This window comes from Pempheris klunzingeri, chromosome 19, assembly GCF_042242105.1.
Source record: "Pempheris klunzingeri isolate RE-2024b chromosome 19, fPemKlu1.hap1, whole genome shotgun sequence".
Lineage (NCBI taxonomy): Eukaryota > Metazoa > Chordata > Actinopteri > Acropomatiformes > Pempheridae > Pempheris > Pempheris klunzingeri.
This window is the reverse complement of record NC_092030.1, coordinates 2665642-2685942: the sequence shown is the minus strand read 5'-3', so window position 1 is coordinate 2685942 and position 20301 is coordinate 2665642. Positions and strand designations below refer to the sequence as shown.

General features: G+C 43.4%; 1 protein-coding gene across 1 annotated transcript in view; it reads right to left on the bottom strand.

Annotated features, from left to right (window-relative positions):
• Positions 1-1512: 1512 nt before the first annotated feature.
• The window catches only part of ank1b (ankyrin 1, erythrocytic b), a 65010-nt gene continuing 46221 nt past the window's right edge, over positions 1513-20301 (bottom strand). Inside the window, exons 26-43 of the mRNA XM_070850644.1 lie at positions 20026-20138; positions 18347-18571; positions 17726-17880; positions 17192-17403; positions 14901-15105; positions 14658-14754; positions 14297-14525; positions 13884-14012; positions 12347-12466; positions 11397-11481; positions 10144-10218; positions 9921-10052; positions 9504-9662; positions 8745-8816; positions 2804-3464; positions 2553-2688; positions 2006-2077; positions 1513-1581 (exon numbers count right to left, since the gene is read on the bottom strand). Of these exons, the coding sequence (XP_070706745.1) occupies positions 1513-1581; positions 2006-2077; positions 2553-2688; positions 2804-3464; positions 8745-8816; positions 9504-9662; positions 9921-10052; positions 10144-10218; positions 11397-11481; positions 12347-12466; positions 13884-14012; positions 14297-14525; positions 14658-14754; positions 14901-15105; positions 17192-17403; positions 17726-17880; positions 18347-18571; positions 20026-20138 (2946 nt within the window). The remainder of the gene's footprint in view (positions 1582-2005; positions 2078-2552; positions 2689-2803; positions 3465-8744; positions 8817-9503; positions 9663-9920; positions 10053-10143; positions 10219-11396; positions 11482-12346; positions 12467-13883; positions 14013-14296; positions 14526-14657; positions 14755-14900; positions 15106-17191; positions 17404-17725; positions 17881-18346; positions 18572-20025; positions 20139-20301) is intronic.

Genomic DNA, 20301 nt, shown 5'->3' with positions numbered 1-20301 from the left:
AGATAAAGAAGGAGCACACGCAAAGAGATGGAGGAGCTCTGGATGCTAATGGAGAGGCCTGGGGTTTTACTGCATATTAACGGAGGCTACTGATAGAGATAGTGAATCGAGATGGTGCGTGCTACGGGGAGAAATGACGGAAGAAGGTAGAAAAGGTCACCAGGGAGGAAAATGTCGATCTTTGAGGCGTAGAGCTGCAGCACAATGCAATCAAGCAACCAACCCCTTTCCAAAGAAAACATTCCCCGTTGTCTGAAAAACACGTTTCCCCGAGGGGTGAAAGAGTTCCAGCTCCCTACCGAAGTTCAAACAATGCTTAAAACCAAGGTGGACAGGTTTCAAAAGGAACGAAGAACAACAAACGAGCTTCATCCACAAAGGAAAAAGACGGAAGCGCACGCAGACAGGAACACTCACGAGCAGGGGAGCACGGCGGCTTTCTCATTCCAGCACTGAGCGCGCCATGACATCACAGGGGCAATGAGCCAATCGGGAGGCAGGGCTCAGCGCCAAGCCAGAAGCAAGAAACACATGCGGCAGAGAAGAATACACGCACACATACACACACTGACACATGTCCACATAGCATAGAGTGCATATATCACATTGAGAATAATAGGGGAAGGGTCCAGTGAAAGAAGCATTGGTAGGCTCAGCAGAGGCTCAGCTGTATACACAACCATCCAGTGAGGGACTTTTTTTGGCTGTAGTGTTATTGGACTCAACTTGGTTGCCACTCCAGTAGTTTGGGGGGCTGGTAAGGTCCTTAAAGTGGCCTGTGGCCCAAGCGTGGGCCCGCACCCAACCTCGTACCCCTTCAGTTTGTAGATAATGACAGTTCAAAAGGTCAAAGGGCATGCACCAGCAGTCATCATGCGATTACAGTTCACAGGAAGCACTTTTTGTTGCTTTTTTTTTTTCTTGGTTGTTTTACTGACATTTATGTTTTTTTGTAAAAAAAAAAGAAAAGAAAAAAAAGAATCGTCATGCCTTATGCTAGTTAATATTTTTCTTTACAAATGTTATAAAACTACAAGTTGAACTCCTCTTTTTTTTCTCGGTCTCTTTTCTTTCGTGGTGCTCCATGGTCACATGTTGAGGATGATTCTGTGTTTGTCATTTTGTAGTTTGCACTTCTTAGTCTTTGTGTCACTCTTCACCTCCTCCGACGCTCATTTCCATCTGCGCTCTGGTTGTGTTTTTGTGGAGGATGGTTTGGCAGTGGCTTTCCGGTCCTAGAACACAATGAGAGAGAGAGAGAGAGAGAGAGAGAGAGACACCATTAACACACAAACACACACTAAATTTCTTTGGCCTTCCAAAAAGACAAAAGCAATCAAAGCGTACTGAATGCCAAATCTTAGGTTCTAATTTTGAACATAAATGGAAAAGAACAGCATGTGAGAGACTACTGAGTCCAACATGTTGCCATACAGGCTTCTGTCCAAGCACTGGGATGCACAAGTGCTTGTTGTGTGTCCCGTACCTGGAGGACTGGGTAGTGTGTGTGTTTCAGTGTTTAACTCTCCGCAGACTGGTGCGCTGCACTGACTGAGCGCCCTTTCTCACATCCACCCCCACCTGGAGCAAGGAGGGAGGGAGGAGGGAAGGACACAACACTCGGACCAGTTAACTGCTGAAGCCTCTACATGTAACCAGAGCAGGAAACTAACTTGTCTGTCCACCGGCCGGCCACTGTGACTCGCTGTAGTCCCAAAATGATCAACTAACACTCATTTTGTCTCTTGGTGTTGTGGTTTTTCAGTATCTCTAATATAGGGATATCTACTTTTTCATTTTTAGTGTATCAATGATCATAGTTGGTTTGTTGTCAGATCTGCTGATGTGGACAAAACCAACATTTGGCTGGTGGCTACTGTTAATTTCCCACCCTTTGTGCCAGGCTACGTGACTGACTCACAGTAAAATGCAGCCGGCTTGGGTTCACAGTGTTTGTGTGGGGATATATGACTCAATGCACATGATGAAAACGCGACCGACTCACCTTTCGAGCGAGCGCGTTCCCATGTTCAGAAACAAACTGAGGCTCAGCAGCATAGTCCTCTTTCTCCTCTCTCTGTACGAAAAGAGCACAATTTACATGTAAAGAGTGGTTCACAGCGCTCACATTTGTACCACAATACATTGTTTGCGATCATAAATGCAAAACAAAACCAAAAGGTATCAGACATGGCAGATATTCCCCATGTGTTGCACCACACAACACATCATCCTGGTCAGGTCTGTGACTTCATCAAAATAATCCATTTTGATGTTTGTTGAGTCGCTGAGTGAGACTAAAATCATTGATGGTCGCGAGCAAATAAATCAAAACTTTCAAAAAAGATAAAGCGATGGACAAAGATGCTCCCCGTCCGGGCGCAGGAAGCGGCGGGTGGTCGGCGTGGCAACCTGACCTGGCCCCGCCTCAGCTCCTGTTCCCAAACACGTTGGCCCGCTTCCTGGTGAGAGAAGCCCAGCCCCCTGTCAAAGGGCTGCGTGCCCTGCAGGAGGCGCCCACGCAGCACATGAGAGTAACCCGTGTCACACACCGGAGTCAGCAGAGCCTCCTGGGCCACGCGCAAGCCTGGCACGCTGCCGTCACGTCCTGATGACACTGAGCCCACCCAGCCCTGAAGGGAGTCCTTGTCTGGTAAGTAGGGTTGAAACGCTCCGCCTCCCACCACTCTGAGGAGCAGAATACACAAAGCAAAGAAATATGGAGGACATGTTGCCATCTTGAAGGCAGACAGAGGTAAACAACACAAGGTGCAGCCAGTTTTGACCCGTTACGCCGACGTACCGGTTATCTCCATTGTGCTCTGCAGCCCGACTCAGTCCCGACATCTCACACCGCTGGGCGTACACCTGCTGGCCTGCAACAACAGAAATCCCTTCCACTGAACCCAGCCCTACATCCCCACCTCCTCCTTTTGCTCCTCCTGCAGCTGCGAGGGCCTCCCCTCTCCTGCCGTCCGACCTCTGACCTCCCAGCTGCCCGTTTAGGTTGACCTTGGGAACTGCGCCACTGGCCCTCACCCTGTCCCTTTCTGCCAGTACAGTTGCTGGCTCATGTGGCGCCTCCTCCTCCTCAACCTCCCCTTCCTCCTCCTCCTCCTCCTCCTCCTCTTCCTCTAGCTCCATGATGGAGCCGCTGGCACCGCTGGCTCCGCTGCTCGGGCGACCCAAGCTGCAAGGAAGGGAGAGCGTGGCGCCCTCTGAGTCGTCAGCCCGACTGCTGCCTTCTAGTGACGAGTCCTCCACTGTGACCAGTGAGGGGCTGACCCCCGCTGGCCACACCTGGACGTCTGACATCTCCATTAATGTATCTTCCTCGGTGGTGGCGATGGGAGCACACTCGAGGCTGGAGACCTCCTGCCAGTAGGGCTCCGCACCCAGCGGAGAGGGCAAGCTGTACTGCATGGAGGCCGGGGACAGCAGCTCCTCCTGCACCAGCCCATAACCTGGAGGGAAGACAGGGGCGAGACAAGAGAAAGACTAACACCACGCAGGCACAGCCAGGGGGAGGATGGGGAGGTGGTGGATCGACTGTTTCTCCAAACTATGAGGAAACAGTGGGGCTCAGCCCTGTCCCAATACCAGGAAAGACACTAGAGTCCGTCTTAATAAAGCCACGAATTTAGGATTAAGATATCATTCAATCAATTTGTGAAAAGGAAGATATATTGATCCTGAAGCAGCAACCGGACCTCTACTGAAGGTAGAACACAAGGACAATAGTAGTCTTTCAGTCTGAAGTCAGCTTCCTTCATCTTTCTAATGTTAATTTGCCTAATTGATGTATAAATAAATATTTAGACTGATTTATGGGTTCGATCCAAAGCACTTTAGGTTACTGTCATTGGGACACAGCAACAAGAGTGAGGTGAGGATCAAAGGGGTTTCATGTATCATCCATTGTCTGTGAGGTGAATGGTGCAGGGCTCAAGGTTGCTACTGTATCAGAGAGTGAATCTGCAGAACATACACTGTGTTCCTAAAGTGAAAAAAGGAGGCTTTAGCTATAGTATATTATGTACAGTAGATTTTTTGCGGGGTTGGCACGATATAAATTTATCATTAGTAACACATGTGTTCCAATTGGATTTTAGTATCCTGATTGCAAGTCATAAAGAGGAAGCTGCTGAATTAACATACAGCCTATAATAGAATTACAATAGAAGAAGTACTGTAAATTTAAAATGTGGCCGTCACAGATTTGTTTTTCAAAAAGGCACATTTCCCATTTTAGTCTCTTTGGCTCACTGTTGGTGTTGACCAATTGTGCCAGAAGCTGGGTGCTGTACTTTTCCAGAAACTATCCTTGACGACTGATTAGACAAAGTTTTTTTTCTAGGGCATCCCAGCAGCTGTGACACGAACACCAAAGCTTTAATAAAACGTCTCTATCATCGTTCCAACCCTTGTCACAAGTTCCCGAGTGGGAGTCAGCAGCATCTTGCAGATTCTGCAGAGGAAAATGCAAGTTACCGTTGCTCTTGCATTCTCCTGTAGTTCCACATTAGAGTCATGCATTCATGTGTCTGCAGCCCAACCATCCAAATAAAGGTCACTGTACACACACACACACACACACACACACACACACACACACACACACACACACACACACACACACACACACACACACACACACACACACACACACACACACACACACACACACACACATCAAACAAACCTATTATATTTAAAGGTGTCTTTTGTAATTGACTGTGCACTTTACAGTATTATATTTTTAAAATGTATAATCACCTGTCTAGAGATTCAGGAGAGATTTTTAATTGATGAACTGATTATAAATGATTACACTACATTTGTGGGAAATCAAACATTATTTTAAACATTTTTGAACCATTTAATCTAGAATATAATAAGAAACATATGAACAAAACATGTTTACATACTTTTGGGTACCTAACAATATATTTTTCTGCTTCTTTGCTTCTATTACCAAGACGCCAATCGCTGCACCAACACAAGCAAAATACACAAGGACACACAAACACACATTATGTTCAGTGGTAATTTTACTATTATTCTTTGCACTATTCTTTTCAGGGCAAAACAAATATGTTGTATATTAATCATGTGATTCACATTCATAAGAAAAAACTAGATTTATATCTTGACTTTGCACACATACATTATAATGAGAACATGTTTGTCATCCCTGAGTTTTGATGTAATTTAAGTTCAGTCTTTTGATGTGTTGTCTAGATTGTGACCATTTTTTATTTTTTTATCTATCTAAGTGTTCCATAAAAACATTATTAATAGTCTAACTAATAAAGTAAACTTATTCGGTGAATAAAGCTTATTATCTATAATAAGATATAATAATAGATAATAATAATAAGAAACCTTTGGAGACAACAACACTCTCACATTTGGATACAAGTGACAGATTTGGATTGGGGATTGTCTGACTGCTCTCTGTAAAATGCTTTTCATTAATCATTGGATCAATGAGTTTAGATGAATGAAATTGGTTGAAATTGAGCAATAAAGGAGTACTTCACCCAAAAATCAAAGTCAGGATGCGTCCACGCTGTCCTGCTTCAGAGCCCTAACCCACGTATGTATCAGGCTGACAGGCTAAAACAAACATCTGAAGCCTAAGTGCAGTCTTCACAGTAGTGTGGCTGAGGGGGAGCTTTCAAAGAACAACCAGGGTACAGCACGAGTACAACCTTAAGACCTACGACAATCCTTTCAGATTAATGTCTCTTTGCAATAATCAATTGTAACCAAAAACTAACATGTATAGTATTCACCTTATCACCTTATCCTGAAAAGGCCCAGACTACTTTGATTGTGGTTGCGAGGGAATATGATTAATCTGAAGAATATAATCACAAAGTGTGTTTTTTGATAGTGTTCACAGTGACCAGTGTGTTTATTGTATGGAAACCCTGTACAGCACAGGAGCCAGAAAGTAAAAGGCAACGCTACAGAGACACCAACATGTCCATGATTAACCTGATAGTTAAGCTTAACAACTAAATGCCCAGAGAAGTTTGAGTGTGAAAAAACAACCTGCTGTATTTATATCAAGTGAGTCCTTAAGGTCCGGCTGTAGGCACGACATTATTAAGTGGGACAAGGTAATAAGATATGTCTTACCCGACCTGCTAATGAGTGCATTTCTATTTTGATTTTACATACTTCCAAGTCAGATTCATCACTGCAGATAAACTGAATTTTGCCTGCACTCCAACAAATCCAATCTCACACAAGGTCAAACTGCTGCAAATAAAACCGTGGAGCTAAAAACTAATGTATTCCAGGACTAATCTGTAGAATAAAAAACTATGCACTAATGGGTGAAATACCTCTTTACTGTGTCAGTAATAGTCTCTCAGGGTTTTATACTAATGGACTAAAATGTGAGTAAGCATGTGTGTGTGTGTGTGTGTGTGTGTGTGTTTCTGGGATGGTACAGGGCCAGGATGATGAGAGGTGGCGTCAGAATGAGGTGAACAGGGGGGAATGAGTCAGAATTAGGATGAGAGTTAGAATGAGTTAGGTGAATCTGGGTTAGCCTTTCCCTTCACTCCTGCTATTTAAACACAAACACGCACACACACGCAAGTGTCAAAGGCACAGGATGCAGTGAGGCGCAAAGAAACTCCACAGAGATCGTCATGGCACAAGAACAGAACAAAACAAAAGACAACACACTGCACAGCACGCTGCACGCGCTACCACTGTACACACACACACACACTCACACACACAATATAGCACTCATATTGAAATACAGATGAGGACACACACTTTCAAATGTACCGAAATAATCACACACACTCAAACCAATACACAAACACACCTTACAGCAATATCCCTGCTGGCAGATAACGTTCAGACAATGTTAACGGTGAGTCCGCCATCAGACCTGGGCAAAACATGGCTTATAAATGTCTGGTTAAATATCTGGATTTTAATGTCAAATCTTAAAAGAAGTTTTTTTTAAACTTTTTAATAAAATTAAAATGTGCCCTGACAAATGTGCCGAACACAAAAAAAAAAATTTACTTATTTACTTATTTATTTTGCCCATGAATGAAAGACATCATGTCACAGCAGCATTGTGCATCGAACATTATGTGCTATGCAGCTGATCATGTGTTACAGCGTAGCATTAAAAAAAAACACACCATTTATTTAACAGGAAAAGAAAAAAAAACATTTGTTTGTTAATATAGCATTTAAAAAGACTATAATACACCCATTGAACAGAGAAAACATTTCAAACTGTGAAGAAAACTTCATACATTGAAAGCATGCCGTGCACATTGAGATGTCAGAATCAAAAACAGCAAACACAAAACTTTATTTTGTACAGAAACTTCTCACTCACAAGTCCCAGTCACTGCCCATCCCCATCTTGTCTAGACCTGGGTCTAAAAAATATGTTTTAAGATACTGGACATATCTTAAGTGTTAAACTGAGCCTAGTTTATCTTGCAAGACAAAATATTCACACATGTACATTCCTTGCAAGCTTAACTCGATAAAACGATTTTCTTTACTTTTTTTGAATATTAAAAAATTCAGCTACTATTGAGTAAAGCCCAGGTCTGAAACATGCTCACACACACACACACACACACACACACACACACACACACACACACACACACACACACACACACAACAGATATCAGATAACAGCAAAGCATGCAGCATGCACATGCACAAACTTTAGTACACACACAGAGCTGGATTGAGAGAGGAGGAGGAGAGGGTCCCCGCTCGACTGAACGAGGGAGGAGCGCGGGAAAATAAGATGACAAGAGAAGAGGAGGAGGCCCAGAGGTCAACATGAGGTCATATGAGGTCAGAGGTCGGACAGGAAGAGCTGTGAGGAAGAAGAGCAGGAGAGGGGAGGAGGAAGGGAGCAGAGCGGCTGGGCAGCAGATATGACATGTCATAGGTTCAGAGACAGACTGACAGCAGGACAGAGAGAGAGCGTCCTGAGCCAAAGACAAAATTTCAGGGTCAAGCTTAGTCAAGAGTGAAATTCTGTCTTGTTCTCAGGGAAAGAAAGAAAGAAAGAGAGAGAGAGAGAGAGAGAGAGAGGGAGAGAGAGAGGGAGAGAGAGAGAGAGAGAGAGAGAGGGAGAGAGAGAGGGAGGGATAGAAACAAGGTATGAAGGCCCAGAGCACACTACCATCTGTGTACTAGCGCCACGTTTGACTAGTGTATCCATCCCAGACATACACACATGTATGCACACACACACACACACGCATGTATGTGTGCACACACTCACTCAGGCGCACACACACACACACACTTGTAATCTAAACAATCTCAACATCCTAAACTGAAAATCAAGAATTACCCTTAGATTCAGTGTTTGGCCATAAAATGTCTCAGTCAACTCTTAAAGTTCTGATAGAAAAAGGGAGTTATCCTCATTTCTCATATTAAGTGAGAAGAATAAGAACCGTCATGTTCAGGGCTCAAGTATGAGGCGTGAAAAACGGTAACTGAAAAAACAATGACTTGTGCCCCAGTGAGGAATGCACAGAGGTGGTGTTAGTGCATGCTGCAAAAGGCCGGGTTCACGGTGGGAGAATGACACCATTCCTCAGACCTCAAAAGCATCATTTGAGATTCATCATCATCATCATCATCACTGTCATCATCATCACCATCATGTACATGTCATGAGCAGCAAACCACCATGCAGCCCGAGCTCAACTTCAACTTACCCCTTCTGAAAAACGGGGGTCTAATAACTCGTGGCTTGTGCACTAGGCGCGGTGGCCTTGTGTCCGTGACCTCTTGTGGAGCAACAGAGACAAGGTAAGATGGCTGTTACCCACACTCAAGGGAAGCAGGGAGGTTTTCAGAGGTGGAAAGTAAATGAGAACATCTCACCTTACTGAGCTGAGCAATTTTAGCTCACATTTTTTTAGTAGTGCTGATTAGTCCAGCATATTTATTTACAAAAAAACAACATAAGAAATGATTCGCTTTTTCAGTGAGTATTCTTGCAATATTCAGTATATGAACCGTTGAATTCCCTATTTCTTCCTTATCCGCAAATATTACCAGATATCAGAGCTGGCAATTGAAGTGACTGAGCCTCTTAACTTTCCTTCCAAATTCTGCTTGAGCAGGAAATTCCTGTAAACTTTCCATTTCTGAACGACACAGATCATCATGGGACAATCAAACAGGCTGAACTTCAGTGTCTCCATGAATATGAGGAATATTTATCTTGTATTAACCTTCAAAAACGTTTGGCGTTTTTGGAACATAGCTTGATTGGGGAAACTCTGAATAGATCAATAACTTGCTTCTAACTGTGGTGATAGTTAGCTTTCAGTTAACAAGGTAAAAATACATGATTGAATCCCTTGCTGAGGAGTATAACACATTCATTGTGTGGTGGGGCGATGCTCTGTTCACTGATACAGATATTGATTTGAGTATTGTGTGACGTTCGACGTGTCTGTGTGTCTTACCATTGATGACACTGGGGGACAGCAGGCTGGAGTCACGGTCGCTGAGCCGACAGGCACCCTCCTCTAAAGACCCAGGTCCTGGCTGTGGAGCCTGACCCTCCAGACAGGTTATGATGTCTGCACGATCAATGTTTTTCAGAGCGGTGTATAGGCTCTCCACTGTGGAGAAACACACGGAGGGGGGTGGGAGACGGATAAAAAAAGAGAGGAAGACCAACAGAGACGTATGTGAAGGATGGAAAGTCAAAAAATATAGTTCATCTGACAATTACATGGTCAAAAAAAGGAGATGAATAGTTTGATAACATGATGCCAGATTCACCTATGCTTGTCGAAAGACTTAGAGCAGTTTGTATAAACCGATAAGTGAATATTACGATATCTAAGTAGCTATTTTCTGATAGACAACAGACTTACTCTTTGCCCTTTTGCCTTCTCTGCTGGCCCACAGACTGAGCAGGGCAGAGCTCTGGTCCAGCAGGGAGTTGGGATTCTCCACACGAATCCTGTTGATGTCGTCCACACCAAACTGAAGCTCGCGTGCCAACTCTGACAAATGGACAAGCCAAGTAGATAAAGAGACACAAAAACAGACAGATACAGCAGACACAGAGCTGCTCTGACCTTTTAAATGACTAACCTGCCCAGCTCAAACCGAGCTGTTCAGATATGATGTTGATCTTGATCTCAGTCCTCTCCATGGCATTCACTGTGGCTACAACGAAAACAATGCCAGTGTTACTCAGGCAAACAAGCGTGCATTCACTGCATTCAGCTAAGAAGACTGCAACTCTGACTCTAATAAAAAATACTACATATAATGAGTTTATTTATTTGAACAGTCCAGCTGATATCAGAGGGAATATAACTCGACAGTAGGTCGTCTATAGGTATTCAGCTCTTTGACCAGGGTTAATGTTGGGACTGGTAATATCAGCCTGAACTATCCAAATGTGTGTCATCTTCAAACACTGCAGACGTTTTGCTATTTGGTTATTTCATTTTCTTTTTTGCTTTCAATAAATCTTCTGTGTCCTAAGAGACTAGATGGTGAATTGAGTTGCTATCAAAATGCTAATAGCAATACTTACCTTGACACAAGCATTGTTCTGTTGAAGGAAATAAGCAATACCCACAACATTGTTTATGTCCAAATAATCTTCAGGGTAAGCACACCATATGGGCAGGGGAGGTTAGAATTTAGGGCTCATTCAGGTGCTAGTCCCACCAATCAAAGTAGCATTCAGTAATCATTACAGAGGGACTGAGGTGCAATGTAGCAGCGCTGTGTACTTGATAGACAGAAAAGGCCTTTCCCCTTCAACCCCCACCATCGGCAACGTTTAACCCAACCACAATGGCCATCTTGACTCTGTTCATTTACTGCAGGCCAATCAATATAAGGACTCCTCTGTCTAGCTCCACTGCGAGGTCCTGCCCATTCCCAATGCTAAGCTATACTGCTACTGCTAACAGCATCTTCTGCCATGCCATTGGAAATCGCAGTGGAGACACCAGCGCCATGCAAACCAATCTCAGAGGTCATTCATCTGTTAGCTACCAGGACACTCAGGAAAGAAAAGGCTAATTTGCCATGTGCCATGGAGCCACTTTGGGTCACATTGGGGACTGCTGCTCATCTTTTGGTCACACATTCAATATGATTTCCTCTAACTGCACTGCAAAGAACTCTGGGGCACACTGTAGAGCAGTGCATTGCATCCAAGGCTCAGTCTTTGTGCCATGCGTGCACGCGAGACAGATAAGGGGTAACTAGAGAGGGTACAGTGGGAAGCGAAGGGTTGTGGGTAAAGGGGCAGTGCAACATTCAGTGCCCGTCTCCACTTTGTATAAATCAGGAGAGGGCTGGCGGTCAGGCAGCGAAAGACTCACCCACACCAGGCTCGTTGAGTGCACTGTAGCGTTCCCTCAGAGCGAGGGGGGTTAAAGTTCGCCTGCGCTCCTCACTTCCAACAACCTACAAAAGCAATAAAAAAAACAACAAAATCACATTGAATTTACATCAGAATGTCATTAATGTAGCACTTGGTAAAGTAGTGCTGCATACTGTTTGACTTTTCATTTACTATTCAGCAGAATTTGAATTCTGTGCTCATATGTTGTGTGCAAAGACAGTCAACTTATGGTTTTTTGTTACTGTGAAAATTCATTGCATGTTGCCGTGCTGGCTCTAATTTGGCAAGAAGTAGATTATTTATTGTAAAAATGTCTTCCACTGCATGGCACGGCTTGGTTCGGCTCTACTCGACTCACCACCTGATACTTTTCATGATTTCATTTTCCACTGCAGATAGTACATGTAGGCCGCATTCTTAAATGATCAGCATTGCAACGCCACGTGAAACTGCCATGACATCAACTTCAACGCAACAGGAACACACCGAAACAATGGAAGACATGAAAATGATGGTGTTCATGATCCTCAGTATGTGGCTGTTTGACTGCACTGTGGCTATTGTTGATGGCAGCTTGGCTATTTGGATGTCCCTCATCGCGTGAGTGATGGATCTCGTGATGACTCTCTCTGACCAGTTAGTGAGCTGTGGTGATACACCAAAATAATACCTTGTACTAACCACAACTTTTGTGAGTGGAAAACCAAAAAAGAATGGCTCTAAGTGAGTCGAGATGAGCCGAGCTGTACCATGCAGCTGAAAAAGACATGACATTAGCCATTGTGTTGAACCTTTAGAAAAACTGACTCCTTATTCGGAGAATGTCACGTAGGTAGTCTCATCAAGCACATGGACATCTAGGGAAACTCAAGCACAACGGTTTATGTATATGTGCTTGCAGGGAGTCATTTGTAAGCAAGTCCTTACCTTGACACAGGGTGGCATGGTTATGTTAAGGTTACACAGTACATGCTGTGTGTCTTCGTACTTGGTGCACTTCCGCAGGAACGACAAAAACCCAACAGCATCTTTGTTACTGTCTCTGACCTAACGTAGAGAGGAGAAGAAACGAAAGAGAGGAAGCAGAAAGAGAAAATGGAGCCAGAACATGGAGGAAAAAGAGAGAGACGTGTGAAGAAAAGGAGAAAGCAAAGAAAGATGAAGCAAAGAGGAAAAGAAGGAAGTGAGAGAACGAGACAGTATAAGAAACAGAACATATGAGAACAGAATAGAGTGAAACACAGCGAGAGAGAAGGAGGAGGAGGAGGAGGAAGAAAAAACAGATCAAAATGGGTATTAGTTCCCTCCACAGTGTCTCGAGCATGTGGCGCAGTAACATGGGACGAGAAGCAGGGGGAAACAGGGATGGAAGCAGTCCACAGGCAGGCGAGAGGGAGAGATTTACCTGCACATTTTACCTGGACGTCTGTGAGACCAGACAGTTACAGAGTGACCGTGAGAGAGAGAAAGAGAGACAGTGAGACAGACACATACAGACAGGCAAGGCCGCAAGATAGGAAGGCAGGCAAAGAAAGTGAGGGAGTCACAGGACATGCAAACAATTACCCAAGAGAGTCGACGGGTAGATAGCTAAGCTGTTTTTTGCTTGGCTACACCACAATGAAAAGATATTTATCAAAGAATACATCTAGCTGGTACTGAGCAGTAGTGTGCGTCACACTGACGGACACACACGGACAGAAAGAAACCGACAGATGGATTAACAGGTACAATGAACAAACCAATGAAAACACAGTAGAATTTACATATATATGATAACAAAACAGACATTTACAAAACACACGCACAGTATGAAAGAAAGGGAGGTTAAACATCGACCAAATGCAGAGCGACAAAAGGAATGACGGACTTGTTTTACAGTGATGTACCACTATGCATTGGAGGGTTAAACAATCTTCAATAATAAATATGATCAAAATAAAATAGAAAATGAACAAAAAGGACACATTTGTTTATCTTGCCAGTTTTTATAATTTGTCATGAACACGATCTGACTAAGATGAATGGACTAACAAATAAAAATCAAGGAATGTATCAATATATCAAAAATGACCCATAATAACACCTTTTAATGGAATACCTTCATAATGTATATGGATGTATGACGCAATTAATTAATATTGGACTTTTTGTTGGAGTGAAATTATGTTTTTCAGGTGTAGATTTAACTTTCCTGGTGTTGTGTTGCTGCGTACTGAGAAAACACACTGTGATTTAAACCTTTTTACATGCTAAAGGTGAGACTGCCTGACACATATGACAGTGGAAAGCAAACACAGAAACCACCACATGAACAGGTTGGTTGGGTGATCAGCAGGTCGGACTCACTGCAGAGAGGATCTTTGACACACCACACATCCAACAGCTGAACAGACACAGTACAGTCTGAATACATAGCGAGTGACAGACAAGCAGGCACATGAACAGCCAGACAGAGACAGACCTTGACGGACACGGGCAGCCTGTTATCTCTGAAGGCCTGGAAGCTGAAGCTGCGAGGCTGCTGGGTGGCCTTCCTGATGGGCACTAGGTTCCCAGAACACTCAAGGTGCAGCGGCATGCCCTCCATCAGCTGTGGAAAGTTTCAAAAACTTTAAAGGTGACGAACTGTGGGTACTGAAATCATAAGAGATGAAGTCCTACTCCTCTGTGCTGCAGACAATTCTCTGTGTGCAGGATCATGCAGGCTTTGGGGCGTTCTTTTATCTTAGCATACACTAAGTATGACTTTTGAGCAGTCAAAATTAAGTTCATGTCATGTTTTAGAAAAAAGAGCCAGTCGCTAACTAATTATTTGCACTGTTTAGGAAATGTGCTTGTGACTTTGGCAACGTTTTCTTTTGCCCCCATGCTGACCTCAATGTCTCGACTGCGAGCCACTTCTGTGAAGTTTTCATGCAGCTCCAGTGTTTTGTCCATCTTGTCATCTGTCATGCAGTAACAACGCAAGCGTCCCTCACGCGCTTCATTCATCTTGGCAAATATAACAAACTTGGCCATGTATGGAACAGACATCAGCTCCCGGTAGAGCAAATTGGCAAAGGTCACTGCCTCTGCCGTGCGTGGACAGTCGGCCAGCCAGAATCTGGATAAAGTACAGGAAGAGAAAAGTGGCAGATAGAAACTTCAATAATATTCAGAAGTACGCCAGAGAGAAGGGAAGGAAAGCTGACTGGTAATAAAAAAAAACTGTCTTGATTACGGCTGAGGCGCTCACCTTGCAGAGACATTGGTGGTAAAGTTAGCACAGTTGTTGGCGTACATCAGCTTGGTGGTTCCTGTGATATCCTCCCACTGAGCTGGTGCTGTGCCACCTGAGACACAACAACCACACTGTGTCATTCATGCACTGATAACCAAGGTAATAGATGTCTACATGCACCCTTTACCGCATTATTTGTGATATATTTACAGAGAAAGTTGGCAGACTTCTCGCGTGTGTTTTTTTCAGTGGAGCTACCTATGACACTGCAGAGGAGGCGCAAGCTGGTGGTATCACCCTCCCCAGCATCCCGAGGACTCTCCCTCCAGGATGGTGGCAAAGGGATGCGCAACCCGATTGGACGGTGAAATTTGCGTCGGCGTGGTTCGATGGTAACCACTGGGCTGAAGGTCGCCTGGTTACCAAGCTGCCGAGTCAGCAGTTCATCTGGGATTGGCTGCGCCTGAGATGAAAGTGGGGGGGGGGAGCTTATTAAAAAGCAGGATGTCAGGACAGACAGTCTAAAGGATACAGAGTTGAAGAAGTGTGGGTACAGTGAATATGTTGAAGATAAACTGAAGCACAATATAAAAGCAGAAGGAAGAAGAGGTGATCCAGAAGGATAGTAAAGTGGCAGGAAATAGCAATAAGGGGAGAACACAAAACAAAACAACACTGAAAAATCAAACTCACAGCCATACTCACACATGCAACCAATTCATATTTCACACCTGACCCAGCTCAGGTCAGTGCATCAGCTCGGTCAGTGTGGCTCACAACTTAAATCAGGGAACTGAGGAGTGATGAATGGCTGGATAAAAGGAAAACATAAACAGAGCAGCATAAGGCAAAGCAAAATCCATGCAGTGTCTTTAAATAGCATCAGTGCTATGACAAATCAGTGCTTTGACAGACAATGTAAACAATGTACGGTGAAGTGACCATAAAAAGCTGAAATGTAGAACCCATAATCCCTCATAATTGCTCTATAGTGAAAAACAAAACCAGGCGGAGGTGTTGTGTGAAAAGAGACATTCAGCACGAGTGTTTGCCAAGTTCCCATATGTGTGTCTGTGGAGGTCTGGATGAGTGACAACTGACCACACATTTGCCAAAAGCTCCCGTTCGGTAGGATAGACGCCACGTGTCGCAGATACTAATTTAGAAAGGGTGCAGTAAAGTATGACAGGCTGAGATTTTACTCAGGCCATTATATTGTAAAACTTTATGTCATATAGCATCCTAAAGGACCCTGACAGGATAACTCCGGCATTTTTAAACCTATTTGTACATATTGTATATTTGAAATGACTGGCAGGTACAAATAGTTGTGGAATTGGTCGAGTAGATCGCCTCAGCCTGCAGTTGTTAACAGGCAGCAAACAAGCTACAATGGCTGTAATGCAATCCTTCAGGGCAACTGTGCCAAAGCAAAGGCACTATTTTATGTTATGATGTTTTTCACCACTGATGGCCTTACGTTATTTGCCTGACAAGATTACGGAATTGATCCCATCAAAAATAGACCTGTAACATGCTTTTTGTTTAACCAGAAACAGACGTTCCATTAAAGCCATCAGACACTTTGGATAAGAAACATCTATTTTCTCAGTCATTGTTTGTTAGAACAGTGTTGGTTATTTAATACAAGAAGTTTCTGCAATTCTGTTATTGTTCCTACATTTATGTTCCCATCACTGACTAATGTGATCGAACCACACCCATACAGTTCTGATGAAGCTGATGACTCACTCTGGATAAAATATACCTCAGGATTTGATTTCAAGACATACACTTTGATTGTTGCTGGGCTTTCAACCTAGGGGTAGAGGTTAAAGGTTCACCCTGCACATTACTGGTGACCAGTTTCTAGTGCATATAGACTCTAAGGCATATAGATGCTTTAGATTCTAAATATATTCTCATATCTTTGAGGCAGCTGTTGGTTTCAGTTCAGTTTCAGTAAAAGGAGATTTGATGGTCTACCTAAAGTAAATGTATACTTTAATGTAGATAAATGGAAGCCAATGACTGTAAGCGATGTAACATGTACATATGATTTGCAGTAAATGGGAAAACACATGCAAAAAAATCTAAAATGTGAATTCACACTGGATCATATAATACTGGGTTAAAAATGGATTCACTGCTTCTCATAGATTCACTCTCAATGACTGATGGCACACCTCTTACATAGTCAGGCTCATTTGTCAAACGGACAAAACATTGATTTCCGGATGTGAAATATGTCAAATCACATCTCCAAGCAGGAATAGCACAGGTACAACACACTGGCATGGACCACTGAGTCACAGGCTGAGAGTCAGCTGCTTTGTAATGCAAACATCTGTCGTCTGTAATTTCTGAAAAGCACCAGATCGTCTGTGTTGTACAAGTAAAACAACCCCCAAGCAATTATGGAAGATCTGCATAGGATCTATCTCATGTTTTTCAATCCTGCAGTTCCCTCTTGTCTTCATCATTCCTGCTTACATAATAGCTCTCTCCGTCTGCTGTATTTTTGCCCAAATTTCGATTCCTCTTCTTACCTGCAGTCCCAGTCTCACTCTCTTGGTGACAGCCGTCTCAGGGAAGATGGCCTCCACATGGGGCACCAGCTTACTGGTCAGGCGGCCGCCCTCTGGACCAATCAGATCGCTCTCCTGCTGGATGCGGGAGACCACAGCGAAGTAAAGCGGGAAGTCGGTGGAGATTATCCGACGAATTCTCTTCTTCTCCAGCTCCTCTTGACTCTCCAAGTCTACACACAGGAAGAAGAAAGAGAAAGAAGGGACAGGAATTTAAAAAAAATGAGACAGGGGGAACAACAAAGATGCACGAGGGTAAATGTTAGAAGTCACGATAGAAGTCTGATGAGAACTTAATCCAGGCAAAGTGACCATACATGCTCCACTTTACAATTACTAATGCACACGTCTACAATCTTCCCTATAAAAAAGTGTCCCCTCCTTATGCCCTTGTCCTGCAACTCCAGGGTCGTACATCAAGATCAACACTGACTTATCTCCAACCATGCGAGGTCTCACAAATGGTCACACCATCATCATCACCATCACACTGACCTTCATCCATGCCATTGAGGATAGTTTCCAGTACTTCGTCACCATAGCGATTTCGGTGTTCCTTCCAGATCGAGCCGTTTTCACTGCGGAGGACCACAAGCTCTCGGTCCCCTCTGCCAAGAGAGGCAAAGTGGGGGATTTCCACTATTACTGGCCTGTGAAAGAAGCACAAAACCCGCATAAGAATCTGGTCAGAGTGTCAGATTTCAGGCTTCTTTTCAGTTCACACAGCATCATGACTTAATTTAAAGTAAACAAAAATAAATTAGTCAATTACAAACACTAATATCCAATTTTATTCTGTTCAATTTTTGCTGCTGGGGTTATTTACAATCTGCTGGATGGCTTAGTAATCATCAACTTGTAATTTGTTTTCAAATGACCCAAGATACATTACATTGTTGTTATTTTGCACAAATCCAGAGCAAGGAATTCTTATTTCTAGGTTCTGTTGGAGTTGACAGCTGGCATGCTAATTGTCTTTAATAATCTTTGAAATAATTTTATAAATCTTTAATGAAAATCCAAATATCTTTAAAGGAAAGTGATTAAGTAGACAGCATCACTTCACAGGAAATTCGGTCCAAGTACAGGAAATAAACCAAGCACCAGTTGACTCACCCAAGGAACTGCATACTGGAGGGCCCTAGGGAGATAATACGGCTAGCTAGCCCCTCCCCCTCCACCAGCGGAGGAGGTGTGGTCAGCTTCTGAGGTTTGACCAGGCGGCAGGTAATGCGTGTTGGGGCAGTGCAGGTTCGAGGAGGAATGATAACTCGCAGGCCGTGGTGTCTGCTGCCTCGCATGGAGCCTCCTCGAGCATCCACCATGAAACTCACCAGGAAGCTGAGAGTCACATGCATTTAGCACAAAAATGAACAATCAATACAGGGCTTTCCTAAAGGACAATACTTGTCTGCTGAATGAGACAGAAAAGTGTTTGTGGTTTATTCAGCAGCACTGTGCATTGATTTGGTTTCTGTCTGTTGATGCTTAGTGCAGAGTGATTCATATAGGAGACACCAGTTCACCGTGTGGGTGCCCTTTTCATTTGATTCTCTCCATACAGCAGCAGTGGACAGGCCATCTGGAGTGGCCACTAGGTGCAGCAAGAATGACATAAAAAGAAAAAAAAAAACAGCCCCATGCTGTTTGATCCTGCATTAGACAAACAGCCACTTACAGGTGTGTGTGTGTGTGTGTGTGTGTGTGTGTGTGTGTGTGTGTGTGTGTGTGTGTGGCAGGGTGACTCCTTTCCTCTCATGAGTTCATCTTTCCCCCCCCCGACACCCTCACTTTATATTCTGCTTGTCAAATGCTGAGTCATTGTGCTGTGCATAAATTATGGCTAGGCAGACTCAATGAATTAACATTATGCTACACTGACATTATAGGGGGGCTACGGGGGTATAAAGGTAACATTAACTATCCCTTATTAACTTTGACAACTTCTGCATTACATGACTGTCATTACGTGGGACCTCACTGGAGAGATCAAGTAAGTGTTACTATTCTGACTGATGCACGTTAGTGAACATAATAATAGAAAACTAGTGTGCTGGTCTGTTCGCATTTTTCACTTGAAACCCTCACATCCTCCAAAGAGGGTGTTTAAAGAAATGTAACTCACTGAACATGTGTAAATGTATTATTGCTGCATGCACTTAAAATGTGGTATTTATAGAAATACTGAGGAAAGCTCATGCCTATGTCAAATAATGCACAATACTTTCCATATATGTTTCATGCATGAAAAACATGAGCAAAGCATAAACACATGGACAGGTAAAATAGTATATGATCCTCAACATGTATCAATTCTGTATTATCCCATTGATAAAGTTTAATAGAACACAGTGATCTGTTATTATTGTACTAATGTAGGTCTGTAGGAAGTGGGATGGTGACTGAATATAATTGCTGATGTTTTGGCATAGTTGCTGTTTTGATTTCAGGGCTGTCAAAACATCAGTGACCATAACAGATGAGGGAAGATTCATTAAAAATGAAGCATTCTCAGCTGTGCCTTTTTTTCCTCTACAATCTAGCTACTATTTCTTTTTTTAAAACTATCCTTTTCAAGATTGCCTAACGCCCAAGTGCGACCCCAGCCTCTTATTCCATGACGTATTTTCACTCATGTTCCCTGCAAAATACATTTGCAGTACTGGTAATCTCATTGAATCTGCCAGAATCCCTTCTTTATGAGAGGCCTGACAAGCGGCGACAAAACCATAACTGAACATAAATAACATTTAAAAATGAGGATTAACATGCAGCAAAGTGTCATATTAGCTGACCCAGTGTGAATAGGACTGGCTACAGGGCTGACGTTGTCTGAAGTCTCTGTAGCCGGACTGCTCGGGATGAGAGAGTCCTCATCATACTCCTTTGGTAGGGGGACGGGGGTGTGCTGAGGTCAGAGAGGGAGGAAAAAACAGACAGGCGGTGAAAACTTGACAGGCAGTAAAATTAGCATGACTAAAAAGATTAAGAGAGACAAAAGCAGAAGGGAGTGACGGAGAAAAGAGAGACGGAGGAGAAGGTGATAACAAAAATACAGCACAATGAAAGAG